This window comes from Triticum dicoccoides, chromosome 1A (genome assembly GCF_002162155.2).
Source record: "Triticum dicoccoides isolate Atlit2015 ecotype Zavitan chromosome 1A, WEW_v2.0, whole genome shotgun sequence".
Lineage (NCBI taxonomy): Eukaryota > Viridiplantae > Streptophyta > Magnoliopsida > Poales > Poaceae > Triticum > Triticum dicoccoides.
In genome coordinates, this window is record NC_041380.1 from 82,073,035 (window position 1) to 82,087,284 (window position 14,250).

At 52.4% G+C, this 14,250-nt stretch overlaps 1 protein-coding gene across 1 annotated transcript; it reads right to left on the reverse strand.

Annotated features, from left to right (window-relative positions):
- Positions 1-11,186: 11,186 nt before the first annotated feature.
- LOC119364440 (transcription termination factor MTEF1, chloroplastic-like) lies at positions 11,187-12,500 on the reverse strand. The gene has a single exon (XM_037629917.1). It carries the CDS (start codon positions 12,399-12,401, stop codon positions 11,457-11,459), a length of 945 nt encoding a protein of 314 aa, XP_037485814.1. The 5' UTR covers positions 12,402-12,500; the 3' UTR covers positions 11,187-11,456.
- Positions 12,501-14,250: the final 1,750 nt, after the last annotated feature.

Below are 14,250 nucleotides of genomic sequence, written 5' to 3' on the forward strand. Positions count from 1 at the left end.
AGAGGATCATAGTCCCAGGTAATAACCAGACCGCCTTTATGTGCAGGTGGTTGAAGCTGCGGTGGCTAGCCGGACTCATGGGTTTGCCGAACTAAGGCGGCAACTGGATGCGGTAGATGCCGACATCATGCTTGTTAACAAGCGGCTTGACGAGGCACAGGGTAGGTGATTTTTCTGATGATTGTCACATAGTAAGAGCAGCATGATGCCAGTATCTTTAATATGTTGTGACTGCAGATGGAGCTGCCACCGTGGAGACCCTTCGGGCGGAGCTTGCCCGAGCCAAGGAGCAAGCAAGGAGTAGTAATGCGGCCACTTTAAAGGCGGACGAAGAGTTAAGGGCCGAACAGGCCGTGCATTGCGAGAGCAAAGAAAAAATAGCCAAGATAGTTGTAGAGTTAAAAGATGCTGCTGACCGTTACCAGCTTCTTGAAGGAGAAAACCGGGTGAAGGCGACGGACCTGGAGAAGGCCCGGGTGGCTGCCAAGGAAGCCCGCTCCAAAATTAGAGCGACGAAGGAGGAGCTGAATCAAGCTGCGGATATCATTTCTGGGAAGCCCTTCTTGTTGCGGACTAAGTTCAAAGATCCGAAATATGCTCCTCTGGACCGGCTATGGAGTTCTGCGGACGAGTACATGGGTTTGGCTGCCAGTGCTGCTGATGCGGCCGAGTACTTCAAGGATCAGAAAGGTCCTGGAGTGGAGAAGCTGTTCTGGTCACAGTTTCACGCTCCAGTCCGTCCGCTGTTGCTGAATGAGCGATTGACCGGTTGGGCCGAGCTCCATAGATTATTCGGACTTGCCATGAGGTCCGTTGTGGATCATTTGTGGCCAGGAGGGCCAAGGACGAATAGCTACTTTAGCTTAGTGCAACAATTCCTTGGTGTTGTGCCACACATTGATGTTGTAAAGAGGTCGGCGTGCATAGAAGGCTCGCGGATGGCCCTTGCCCGTGTCAAAACATACTGGGCGGAGATGGATGCCAGCACTGTTGCGGCACAGGGTTCGGCCATAGGCCGAGTGGCTGCCGAGCACCACTTTGAAGAAGTTCTTGAAGGTGCTCGTTTGATAGAGGCTCAGTGCTCGAAGAATATTGTGTTTGAGTGACATGTATTCCCATTGTAAAAACAATGTTTTATTGAGTTTATCAAGGCTGTATTTATACTTTTTCCTGAAAGTGCTATGATGCCTCCTGTGCGGCCGTTTATGTATATATGTATATAACCTGAAAGATGGCAGACGTCGGCTTCAGCCCCCACGCATATAATGCGGGGGTGTTTGCAGAAGATGCATGTTCACACTTGATCCAATGTCTTGGTCCTTTAAGGAGGTGATAGCGTAGTGAACTAGGCAATCGGACTATAATGCTTTAACACTTTTACTTAGACAGAGGAGTTTCACAGTGGGGCTACTATATAGCCCCTGGTGGCTCCGCGCTCATCCGAATTCGGGGCGCGTACATGCCTGGCCGGGAAACGGCCCTTCGTTAAGGCGGAGGAATCCCAAAGATTCCGCTAGGTCATCGAGTGGTTGACCAGTCTCACGCTATATCATGACACTCAGTTTTCGGCTTTCTCTACTGAGGTGCTCGTCCGGATGAACCAGGGCACAATCACAGTAGTTCTCCTGGTGCCGCCTTAGCCGATAGAGCGGAACGTAAGGCAGCAAAACACAGGAGTCGGGCAAACCCAACATTTGACCAAAGACATGATTCAGAGTTGATGCATATAGGGCCAAACTTGCGACGCCGAACACTCCCTAAGGTATTCGATCTTTATGATGTAAACCAGGCTTAAACAGTGCCCTTTTAATAATCCCCTGGTTTCCAGGTACGTGCTATATTCTGACGTGGCAACATGCCAATACGTCAGCATCCTTCTCAATTGTATTGAGAATCCGGGGGATGTGTATCAACAAGAGATAGTAAAAAAGGTATACTCAGGGTCTTAATCTAAAAAGAATCCTTGAAACGGGTCCCTGCTGCACGTCTGCGCCTGTGTCTCCGTTGTGCCATATCCTGGACGGGTGTAGCACGATGGTCATCTGTAAAAGAGAGGAACTTAGTTGAAAAGTTGTCGTGCAAAAAGGTAGGTTATACTAAATAAACCATGTACAGTTCAAGTTGAGTAAAGTTGAGCCTAATTGTCACTTGTTTACACGCATTGAGCCCCTTGTACTATTATAGGGGTATAGCCATCAAACCTGTATCAATTATATATAGCCGCACTGGACTCGTCCAACCGTATCCGTGGTCTTAACGACCTGACAGATGCTCTAGTTGGTGAGGCCATCTAGTGTGCGGCCGCCAAGGCGGCCGCACAGTCTTTCGCACGCAGGGAGAGATCAATATTTCCATTTACTGTAATGATGCCACGTGGACCGGGAATCTTAAGCATGAGAGAAGCGTAATGTAGTGTTGCATTAAAGCGGGCGGAAGCTTCGCGTCCGAGTAGTGCTTGATAGCCACTTTGGAACGGAGCGATGTGGAAGGTTAAATTTTCGCTGCGGAAGTTATCGGGAAAGCCGAATATAACCTCTAGTAGCAGGGAGCCCGTGCAATGGGCTTCTGGGCCTGGCGTTACTCCTTTAAAGGTAGTATTGCTATGGCTAATTTTTGTTGGGTCTATCCCCATTTTGCGGACTATGTCCTGATATATCAGGTGTAAACTACTGCCGCCATCCATCAGGACTCGTGTGAAGTGGTATCCGTCAATTATCGGGTCTAACACCAAGGCAGCCCATCCTGCATGCCGGATACTTGCCGAGTAATCCCGATGGTCAAAGGTGATCGGTTGGGACGACCAGTGGCAGAACTCCGCGGTTATAGGCCCTGAGGCATGTGTCTCTAGGAGTGCCGTTTTGTTTCTCCCCTTCATCACGTGTTATACTTTTACTATTTTGATTTCTGGTGGGAATTTCTTCTGTTCCCCAGTGCTTTGCTTGCGAGGCTCGTCCTCGTCTTCGCTTGGTGTATCCTGCCCCTTGTGTTCGGCGTTGAGCTTGCCGGACTGCTTGAAGACCCAACATTCTTTATGGGTATGATTTGCAGGTTTATCGGGGGTGCTGTGGATCTTGCATATTTTGTCCAGAATCTTGTTTAGCCTGGACAGTTCGTCTCTGTTGCCTTTGGAGGGCAGCTTTTGCTGACCTGGCCGAGAGCTTCTGAATCCGGCATTTACCACTGTGCTCTTCGGGCTGTCTTCTTTATTCTGGCTCTTGTTTTTGCTGCGTCGTGGTTTCCCGTTTCCGTCCCTGACTTTGGATGTACTTGGGTCGCTGGTGCTGCATCGGGCTAACCAGCTGTCCTCGCCCACGCAAAAGCGGGTCATGAGGCTTGTTAATGCTTCCATTGTTCTCGGCTTTTCTTGGCCGAGGTGTGTGGCAAGCCATTCGTCTCAAACACTGAGCTTGAAAGCTGCTAAGGCTTCGGCGTCCGGACAGTCGACTATTTGGTTCTTTTTAGTGAGAAACCTGTTCCAAAGCTTTCAGGCTGACTCTCTGGGCTATTGAGTTATATGACTTAAATCATCTGCATCCAGTGGTCGGACATAGGTCCCTTGAAAATTTGCTCGAAAAGCGTCTTCGAGCTCTTCCCAGCTTCCAATGGAGTTTTCGGGGAGGCTTTTAAGCCAGTGCCTAGCTGGCCCTTTGAGCTTGAGGGGTAAGTACTTGATGGCATGGAGATCGTCTCCTCGAGCCATGTGGATATGGAGGATGCAGTCCTCAATCCAGACCCCAGGGTCTATCGTTCCGTCGTAGCCTCTATGTTTACGGGTTTGAATCCCTCTGGAAATTCATGGCCCAGCACCTCATCGGTGAAACATAGGGGGTGTGCGGCACCCCTGTATTTGGGTGTGATGTGGTGTTCGGATTTTTGTTGTGTTGCATTGCGTGCTGGAGCGCGCTTGCTTGGCCCGTAGATGGATCTAGTTGCGTCATCCTTTTGATGCGAGCCCTCACGTGGATCGCGTACTGGCTTGTGTGCGGCGTCGTTTGCCACTCTAAGTTGGCGACGAGGTCGTCTATCCGACCGGATGGCTGTTTTGTTTTTTGATTGCGGGGGATCTAAGGCCTCCTCATCGAATTCAGGTAGCAACTTTCGCTTCGGGCAGCTCTTTGTGTGGCGACTACCGCCGTATTTTGCTGCACTGTTGAGTACTTTACTCCATCTAATTCTGAGTGTGTCTTGTGCAGCCCTGAGCCTTTGCTTCTACTTTTTCAGACTCCTCGCAGTGGCAACAAGCCTTTGATGGGTATTCTGTTGCTCCGGGTGCCTGTCCGGTGCGATGTCATCCGGACTGTTATCTTCGCCGGAGTCGGGTTGTTCGGTTTGATTCTCCGCGTGCCGTGGTCGGACAATGGTTCAATGTCGTGTTTGTCGTCCGCTGGCTCACCCTGCTCTATCGCTGGGTCTATATGATCGATGTTTCTGCCGAGGTGGAATTTGGAGTGGCGCTTACGCCGCCGCTTTGACTGCTTCTCGAGGGAACGATCCTCCGCTGCATCCTTCTGTTCCTCGTCGTCGTTTTCTTTCGGTGTGTCCACCATGTATACATTATATGATGAAGTGGGCGTCCAGTGCCCTGTGGGCAGTGGCTCCTGTTCGTCTCCTGCATCGTCGTCCATACCGTCGATGTCTTCGGAGTCGAAGTCGAGCATGTCGGTCAAATCATCGACAGTGGCTACTAAGTGGGTGGTGGGTGGGCGGCGAATTTCTTCGTCATCGACATCCCAATCCTGCCGGACATAGTTCGGCCAGGACTCTCCTGACAAGGAGAGAGACCTTAATGAGTTCAGTATGCCGCCGAAGGGCGAGTGCTGAAAGATATTCGCGGAGGTGAACTCCATGATCGGCGCCCAGTCGGATTCGATAGGCATGGGCGCAGGCGGTTCGGGTCCGTGGCCAGTGAAGGATCCGGCAGTTTGGCGTCACGGCTCTCGTGAAGGGTAAGGTCAATACTTGGCTCGATCGCCGCTGAGAATACGGCCTCTGTGGCGGGGTCTATCCACCCGTCCATGGATGGCGCAATTGGCTCCGAATTGAGGGTCGGAGCGGTTGTCGGTGCGGTCTCCCAAACACTGTCCGATGGTAGAGCTAAATCATGCTCATCTTGACAGCGCGGCGCACTCGGCAGGGGCTCGAATCCGTCGAAGATCAAGTCTCCGCGGATGTCGGCCGTGTAGTTTAAGCTTCCAAACCTGACCTGGTGGCCAGGGGCGTAACTCTCGATCTGCTCCAGATGGCCAAACGAGTTGGCCCACAGTGCGGAGCCGCCGGATACAAAGATTTGTCCGAGGAGAAAAGTCTCACCCCGGACTGCATCGCTATCGATGATTGAAGGAGCCATCCAGCCTAACGCTGACCACAAAGAGGAACTCTCAATGAAAGCACCAATGTCGGTGTCAAAACCGGCGGATCTCGGGTATGGGGTCCCGAACTGTGCGTCTAAGGCGGATGGTAACAGGAGGCAGGGGACATGATGTTTACCCAGGTTCGTCCCTCTTGATGGAGGTAAAACCCTACGTCCTTCTTGATTGTTCTTGATAATATGAGTGTTACAAGAGTTGACCTACCACGATATCTGAGAGGCTAAACCCTAAAAGCTAGCCTATGGTATGATTGTCTGTTGTTGGTCCTACGGACTAAACCCTCCAGTTTATATAGACACTGGAGGGGGCTAGGGTTACACAGAGTCGGTTACAAGGAAGGAGATCTTCATATCCGTATTGCCAAGCTTGCCTTCCACGCCAAGGAGAGTCCCATCCGGACACGGGACGAAGTCTTCAATCTTGTATCTTCATAGTCCAACAGTCCGGCCAAAGGATATAATCTGGCTGTCCGGATACCCCCTAATTCAGGACTCCCTCAACCGGTCCTTGCCTGCTTCCAGCGCTGGGGCATCTGTCCATTAAGCCAGTTAGCGAGTGCGGCTCCCTTGATTACCCTGGTGGTGCTGAACTCCAACTGGAATGCCTGCAGCTTGATGTTCCACTCGGTGACCCTTCCGGCAGAGTTTGGGGCTCCTGAGCACCCTCTCCAACGGTTAGGCCGAGACGACTTTGATGGGGTGGCCCTGGAAGTAGTGCTGCAACTTGCTTGAGGCCACCAGGAGCGCGAGCAGGAGCTTCTAAGGCATGGGATAGCATGCCCTCGCGTCCCGCAACACCGTGCAGACGAAGTACACCTGGTGCTCGACGAGGACCGGCGTGTTGGTGAGGCTCGCGTCCTATGCAAGCTGGGGTGCCTCCTGAGGTGGTGGGACCCCTGGCGCTTGGTAGCTTGCGGGAATCTCTACGGTGTCATCCTACCGAGCTTGGTCTTCTATTGCTGCCGTTGTGGCTCTTGCTGCGCCTTCCTGATCTTGTGTCATCTCAGCTGGCGATGTAGCTTGGCGCGACGCACTCTTGGCCTGGTGCTCCGCCCGAACCGCCACTAGTGCAGCGCTGGCGGAGTATGGGGTGGTGGCAAGATAAAGTACTAGAGGCTCGAGAGGCCGTGGCGCCACCAACACCGGTGGGCTGGTCAGGTATCTCTTGAGGTCTTGGAAGACTCGGTCGGCCTCCGGAGTCCACTCGAACGGGCACTTCTCCTTCATTAGTTTGAAAAAGGGTAAGGCGCGCTCTCCCAGCTTGGAGATGAAGCGCCCCAATGCAGTCACCCGACCAGCCAGCTTCTGCATTTCCTTGAGGGTCTGCGGCAGGCTCATGCCCTCAATGTCCTTGATCTTCTCTGGGTTCGCCTCGATCCCTCTGTGTGACACGAGGAATCCCAGCAGCTTGCCGGAAGGGACACTGAACACACTTTTCTGAGTTAAGCCGCAAGTTCACCCGGCGCAGGCTTTCGAAGGTCTCCTCCAGGTCTTGGATCAAGGTTCTCACCTCCCGATACTTCACCACAATGTCGTCGACGTAGGCCTCCGTGTTCCTCCCGAGCTGCCGCCCTAAAGCGATGTGCATCAGCCGCTGAAAGGTCGCACCCGCGTTGCGCAGTCCGAAGGGCATGCAGGTGTAGCAGTACACCCCACACGGGGTCAGGAAGGCTGTCTTCTCTACATCTTCCACCGCCATCTTGATTTGGTGATACCCTGAGAACGCATCCAGGAAGCATAGTAGGTCGCACTCAGCGGTGGATTCGACGATCTGGTCGATTCGCGGGAGAGGGAATGGATCTTGAGGGCACGCCTTGTTGAGGTTGGTGAAGTCGACACACATTTGCTCCTTCCCGCCTTTCTTTGGCACCACGACTGGGTTCGCCATCCATTCGAGGTACCTAACCTCATGAACGGCACCCGCCGCCTCCAACTTGCGGGTCTCTTGGACGATGAAGGCCTTCTTCTCCGTGGACTGCCGCCTTGCTCGCTGCTTCACAGGTTGCAGATTGGGGCACACCCTTAAGTGGTGCTGAATCACCTCTCTCGGGACCCCCACCAGTTGATTGGGCTCCCATGCGAATATGTCCTTGTTCGCACGCAAGAACTTCACCAATGCTTCCTCTTGGCTGGGGTTGAGGCCGGCACCTATGGTGAAGGTGGCTCCTGAGGTGCTGTCCTCGTCGACCGGCACACCTGCTTTGTCTCTGCCTTGTCTTGGGTGAACAACTGCTTCTTGGTTGGCGCGGCCTCCATGTCCTCAGGGGCACCGGTGCCGGCGGGCTGCACCGCCGCAGCGGTCCTGAAGGCTAGTTTGAGCGCCGTCACGGCCTCCTTGGTGTCCCCCTTGATGGTGAGGACACCTTTGCTTCCAGGCATCTTCATGAGGTTGTAGGCTGGATGAGTTGCCGCCATGAACTGGGCCAGAGCTGGGTACCTGAGGATGGCGTTGTATGGGAGGCTGATGCGGGCGATGTTGAAGTCGACCAGCTCGGTGCGGTAGTTGTTGCGCGTGCCGAAGGTGACGGGGAGGCGGATCTGCCCCAAGGAGCGGGAAGCGCCGCCACCAACTCCTGAGAAAGGCTTGCTGAGGCTGAGTCGCTCAAGCGGCATGTGAAGAAGGCTGAAGGCCTCCATGGAGAGCAAGTTGAGGCTAGCGCCACCGTCAATGAGGGTCTTGGTGACGGCCATGTTGTAGATGGTGGGCGTGAAGAGCATCGGGAGCATGCCCGAGCCGGTGGTGGTGACGGGGTGGTCTTCTGAGCTAAAAATGAGGTCGGCCTCCGGCGCGGCCCAGCCCGGTGGAGCCCCCGAGCGTGTGGAAGCGGCACCAATCTGGTGGAGGAACGGCTTGATGTGGCGCTCTGAAGGCGGTGCCTGTGAGCCGCCTAGCAGGGTCGCGACCGCGTGGTGCGCGTGTGCCACGTAGCGCGCAGCGAAGAGGTCACAGAGCTCCTCCAAGACGCCACCGTGGATCCGGGAAGGTTGAGTAGCCAGGCGCGCGGATCGCCAGCGAGGGCCATGGGAAGCCAGTTGTCCATGACCTTGTCATCACCCCCGGCCTCGAGGACGGCCTCCCCGTATGCCAGCAGGAAAGCTTACGGGTCCACCGCGCCATTGTAGCGCGGCGGCATCTCTGGCTTGAACTTGCATGGCCACTGCACCCGCGGCAGGGTGGGGGCCAGGACTCGGAGCCCCCTGGCCCCATCGTCAAAGCTGGTCGTCGGAGTAGGCGGCAGGGCACCTGCCATGTGGGCGAAGCACGATGGTGACGGAGCGCAGATCGACGGAGGAGAAGCTACGGCGCACCCCTACCTGACGCGCCAAATGTCGGATCACGGGTTCCAGCAAACCCTCGAGGCTCGAACACTGGGGTGCACGTGAAGGTGTTCTCCCTATCGATCCACGCCCTAGGCCTCTAAGATCTCGCGGACAAACTCAACGAACTCACAACACAGAAAGACACAAGATTTACACTGGTTCGGGCCACCGTTGTGGTGTAACACCCTACTCCAGTGTGGTGGTGGTGGATTGCCTCTTTGGCTGATGATGAATAGTACAAGGGGAAGAACAACCTCCTGAGGTCGAGGTGTTCTTGTGCTTGGTGAACTTGCGTGGGTGAGATGATCTTGGATCTGTTCTCGATTTGTGATGAGGTTGATTCGATCGTCCTCTCTACTGTGGTGGCTAGTTCTACTTATATAGGCCATGGTCCTCTCCCCAAATACCGAGCGGGAAGGGAGCCAACAACGGCCAATTTGAAAGGGGACAACTAGTACAGCTTATCCTGACAAAAGCGGTCTTCGCCTGCCAAAGGCTCTGGTGGCGACGCCGTCCTGGGCTCCATGGTGACCTCCGTCTTGCCGTCCTTCTGGTCTTGGTCTCGTTGCACCAATATGGAAACCTTTGCTTGATGCCTTGGTACTTCGCGCCTGCGCTTGCCCCCTTGGCACCAAAGAGGAAGCAAGGACACTGCACGCTGACGCCCGCCTGGTCTCGATCATCATGGTTCACGTCATGAGGGCCTCGCGAGTTTGCCTTGCCTTGATCTCTCCTCCCCTCATGAGCCTGTCTGGCGAGGCTGCTCCTGAGGAGGTCTTGCGTCGTCCGCCTCACGAGGCTTGGCCCCTCGCGAGGGTCTTGAATGCCTTGGCGATGAAGATGGGCCGTATTGACCTGCCAGCCCAGCCTCGCCGCGGGCCGCAGGCAGGAAAGTCTGGCGACCCCCGTTCCCAGAACGCCGACACTGCTTGATTGACTTTGATGAGTATAGGGGTTACAACAGTTGATCTACCATAAGATCGTAATGGCTAAACCCTAATTGTCTAGCCTGTATGATTATGATTATGACCTCTCCTACGAGCTAAACCTTTCGGTTTATATAGACACCAGAGTGACCTAGGGTTATACAGAGTTGGTTTACAGAGAAAGGAATCTTCACATCCGAATGTCAAGCTTGCCCTCCACGCAAAGGAGAGTCCCATCCGGAGACGGAAGGAAGTCTTCTGTCTTGTATCCTCACGACCCATTAGTCAGGCACACATCACATAGCCCGGACGCCCGAGGACCCCTTAATCCAGGACTCCTTCAGCCGCGTCGTCCCGATGGACTGGTGGGTCTTCTTTTCCCGTGCCTTGTTCCTGTCGTCGCTGCTATTGGTGCCTGTCGCCACGACGAGCGAAGCAAAGCACAAGCAGGACGACAACGACTCACCGCTATTGGGACCTGGCACCGCTTGGTTGGAGCGATTTGCCTGACTTTAGATTGATTGCCGGGAGCGCCTACCTTGAGGCTAGTCATAGTGGGACTAACATAAGTAGTAACATAAATGCCACATAAAGAAAAAAGATGATGCGTCATGTAATTAAAGAAGAGAGAGACAAATAGACTAACACAATATGTTACCATTATATAGCGCTTTCCAATACAAAATGAGTCTACAAAGCAATAAATGTAGACATGTATGTTTCTACACCGAGCCATAGTGGGAGTAACTTAGGTAGTAATATAACACATCTCAAGAAAAAATTGCTTATGTGGCATGGATTTAATAAGGAAAGAGATACTTGTGTAAACATAATATGTTACTGTAATATAACACATCTTGAGATAAAATGAGTCTATATCTCAATTAATGAAGACTTGCATGTTACCATTTAGTCCCTCCTTTCATCTATATAGGGCCTAATGCGTTTTCCGAGGCTAACTTTGACCAAATGTTAGAGCAACAATATATGACATGCAACCTACACAAAGCATGTCGTCAAATTCGTATATGAAAGGAGATTTCAACGATATGATTTTCACATTATGCATGTCATGTACTATTAATCTTGTCAATAGTCAAAGGCCGTCTTGAAAAACGCATTAGACCCTATGTAGATGGAAGGAGGGAGTATCTGTTACTATGCATTATGAAGATAGTGACATAGACTAATAAAATATGTATGTTGCTAGTTTAAGTTACTCTTCACTATGATCAGCCTAACACTTTCTACTATGAAAGTGGTAACATAGACTAGTAACATATGCATGTTACTAGTCTAAGTTATTCCTCAGTATGACTAGCCTGATGCTAGTTGATACATACGAATTGATTTCCGTGAGCGGCAACCTTCATGCTACTTGATACTTCTGAATTTGACGGCGAGAGCAGCAATCTTCACCTTCCCAGCGGCGGAAGAAATCTATTTCTCTCCCACCCTGCTTGATACCAATTATTACAAGTTGATGCGCCGCTGTAAATGCTCAGTCCCAGTACTAGTTGATACGAATTAATAATTGCTAAATGATGTTCATCACCATACTAGTAGTTGCAGATAATAATTATTCGTGGCATGTGTCATATCATACTCCTCTAATCAAACGCTGAGACGAAACATTCTGTTCCATCTCATTAGCTCTACTGAACACTAAGACCACGCAACCATTCCGTTTCAGTCTACTTGGTTCTACAACCAAAACATACCCTAAGACCATCCCTTGATAATTGATTGATTAAGAGAGTCCAACCAGATGGTATCATACTTACAGATCACATGTAGTTATGCACAGCTTACAACATCCAAGATCGCCCACTATTGTATTACTAATAATGCACATGGCGGTATGATGCCGCGATCGCATCGTCACGTCTTGCCTTCTCTACCACCGCGCCGACGCCGGCGCCGTCGCCATCCACCCAATAGGCGTGCCAAAGGGGCGACCGCCGCCGTGGCGGCGTGGAGCCGACACAGCCCGCGAGGCAGTCCTCGAACTTGGGCTCCCCAGGCCGGAGCATGGCGGGCAGCGGCATCCTCACGCCGCGCGCGGCGCAGGCCTCGTGGCGCGTCGCGATGCGTGTGTCGAGCGCGTAGGAGAAGTACTCCGGGAAGTCGAAGAGCTCGTCAGCGTCGCGGCCCATGACGCCCAGAAGATACTCAGCCTTGGGCCGCATGTTGCCATCAATGCCGTAGTAGAATAGCGCCGGGAAGCGGCGTGCCATGGAGCGCGCGGCGCGGGAGGGGAGGCCTAGCGACTCGAGGAACTCGATCCGCGGGAGCAGCTTGTCCTCCACGGAGAAGGAGAGCAGGTCGGCACGGCGGTGGAGGTCGGGCACGCCAAGCGCCCGGAGGAAGTAGAGCGTCGGCCGGAGCCGCGCCGCGGCGGAGGACACGAGCAGGCGTGGGCGTCGCCTCAGCACGCGCGGCAGCTCCTCTGCGGGCACTCCGGCCTCGTCGGTCAGGAACCGCAGCGCGGCCGTGATGGTCTCGACGGGCACGGACATTAGCTCGGGGCACATCCCCGCCGCGCGCCGGATATCCTCCGGGCGCACGCCCGTCTCGAGCAAGACAGCTGCGGCGTCTGCGGCCACATGAGGCGACGGTAGCACGTGCTCCTGGGCAGGCGCCGGGGCCGGCGCCGTCGCGGGCGGAAACCCCGGGACGGCGAGCCTGCTGCTCTGTCTGGACCTTAGCGCGACGGCGACGATGCGGAGGCGGCGGGTTGCCACTGGCCTCGAGAGGCGGCCGTGGCGCAGTAGGAGTTCTTCCATGGCCGAACCCTCGCCAGTGAGTGAGGTGAGAGCAGCTGTGGTAGAGTTGGAGTGGGTGAGCGTGGTGAACTGAGACGGATTTGGCGGTTTAGTGGCGAGGAAGAGGATAAGGGCCAAGGCGGGGAGCGCGGGCAGGAGGATAGGGGGCGGAACGGGGAGGGGTGATTGGGCCAGGTGTGATCTCCAGGATTTTTCGTCGCCGAAGAGAATGTGGGTGGGTGTCCTATAGACCGACATTATGCCTACAGTAACATCTTTTCGATAAAATAAATTTTTATTATCTCAAGAATGTAGCATCAAGTCCATACAGAGCATTAGGAGTAACACCCGGGCTCTGAATAACTAGAAAGCACACAGTTAATTTTAAAAAAACTTGACAGAAAGAAAACAAAACAAAACCGACAAAAGGGCAACAGCAGAGTCCTATAGACCGACACTATGCCTATGTTGAAAGTGGTGGTGGGTCAATACAGAGGTTATGATGCCATCCATGTTGGGAAAAACCCTTCGTAGTCACCTGCTCCAATTGCTTTCACTCCGCCTTGAACATCGGTTGGTACTCGGCTGGATATTGTTCTCGGATATTGGCATTGCCTAGCCAGCCTTTATCGCGAAAGACCCAAAGAGAAAGAGATGTTTCTTTGCCGCCATTAGGCCAACCAAAAATGAGAGTCTCCAGGTTTTCAATATGCCTGAGACTCTGCCTTTTGGCCTAAATACTTGTTGCGTAGCATTGTTTGCCAAAGACCATCCTCGGAAAGTAGTTTGAACAACCATTTACTAAGTAAGGCCTCATGCTTGACCTCTAGATCATGAATTCCATGGCCAGCTTGGTCTTTGGGCCTACAATCCACACTCCATGTGGCCAAAGACCATCCTCGGAAAGTAGTTTGAACAACCATTTACTAAGTAAGGCCTCATTCTTGACCTCTAGGTCATGAATTCCAAGGCCAGCTTGGTCTTTGGGCCTACAATCCACACTCCATATGGCCAGTCTGTATTTTTTTTCTTTTCCTTCTCTCCTTACCAAAAAAATCTGGATCTAAAATAGTCCATTTTTTGCAAGACCCCCTTTTGGTAGTTGGAAGAAAGAAAACATATAAAGAACCATATTTGTGAGGACGGAATTAATCAAAAACCAGTCGTCCCCCAACTGAGAGCAGCTTTCCGTTCCAACTGCTCAACCGTTTCTCTAGACACTTCTCAACATGCTTCCACTTCGTAATAGTGAGACGCCGATAGTGAACCCGTATTCCCAAATACCTAATAGGCAATTGGCCATGCGTGCAACAAAACAGGTCAGCATATTCGGCTGCCGACTCAACGGCTGGTCTGAAGGAGAACAATTCACTTTTATTGAAGTTAATTTTAAGACCCAACATTTGCTCAAACGCCGAAAGCAATAGTTTCAGGTTTCTAGCTTTCTCCAGGTCATGATCCATAAAAAGAATTGTGTCATCGGTATATTGCAGAATAGAGAGGCCATCATCTACAAGGTGTGGCACTACTCTTGCAATCTGTCCATCCTGCTTGGCGCACTCAGTCAGAATAGGCAACATGTCAGCAACAATGTTAAATAACATTGGGGACATGGTGTCACCCTGCCGCAGTCCTTTTTTTGTCTGAAACTAAAGGCCTACGTCATCATTGACTTTGATGGCCACACTACCTTGATAAGTCTCAAACGTATCTATAATTTTTTATTATTCCATGCTATTATATTATCTGTCTTGGATGTTTTATATGCATTAATATACTATTTTCTATTATTTTTGGGACTTACCTATTAACCTAGAGCCCACTGGCGGTTTCTGATTTTTCGTTGTTTTCGACTTTACAGAAAAAGAAT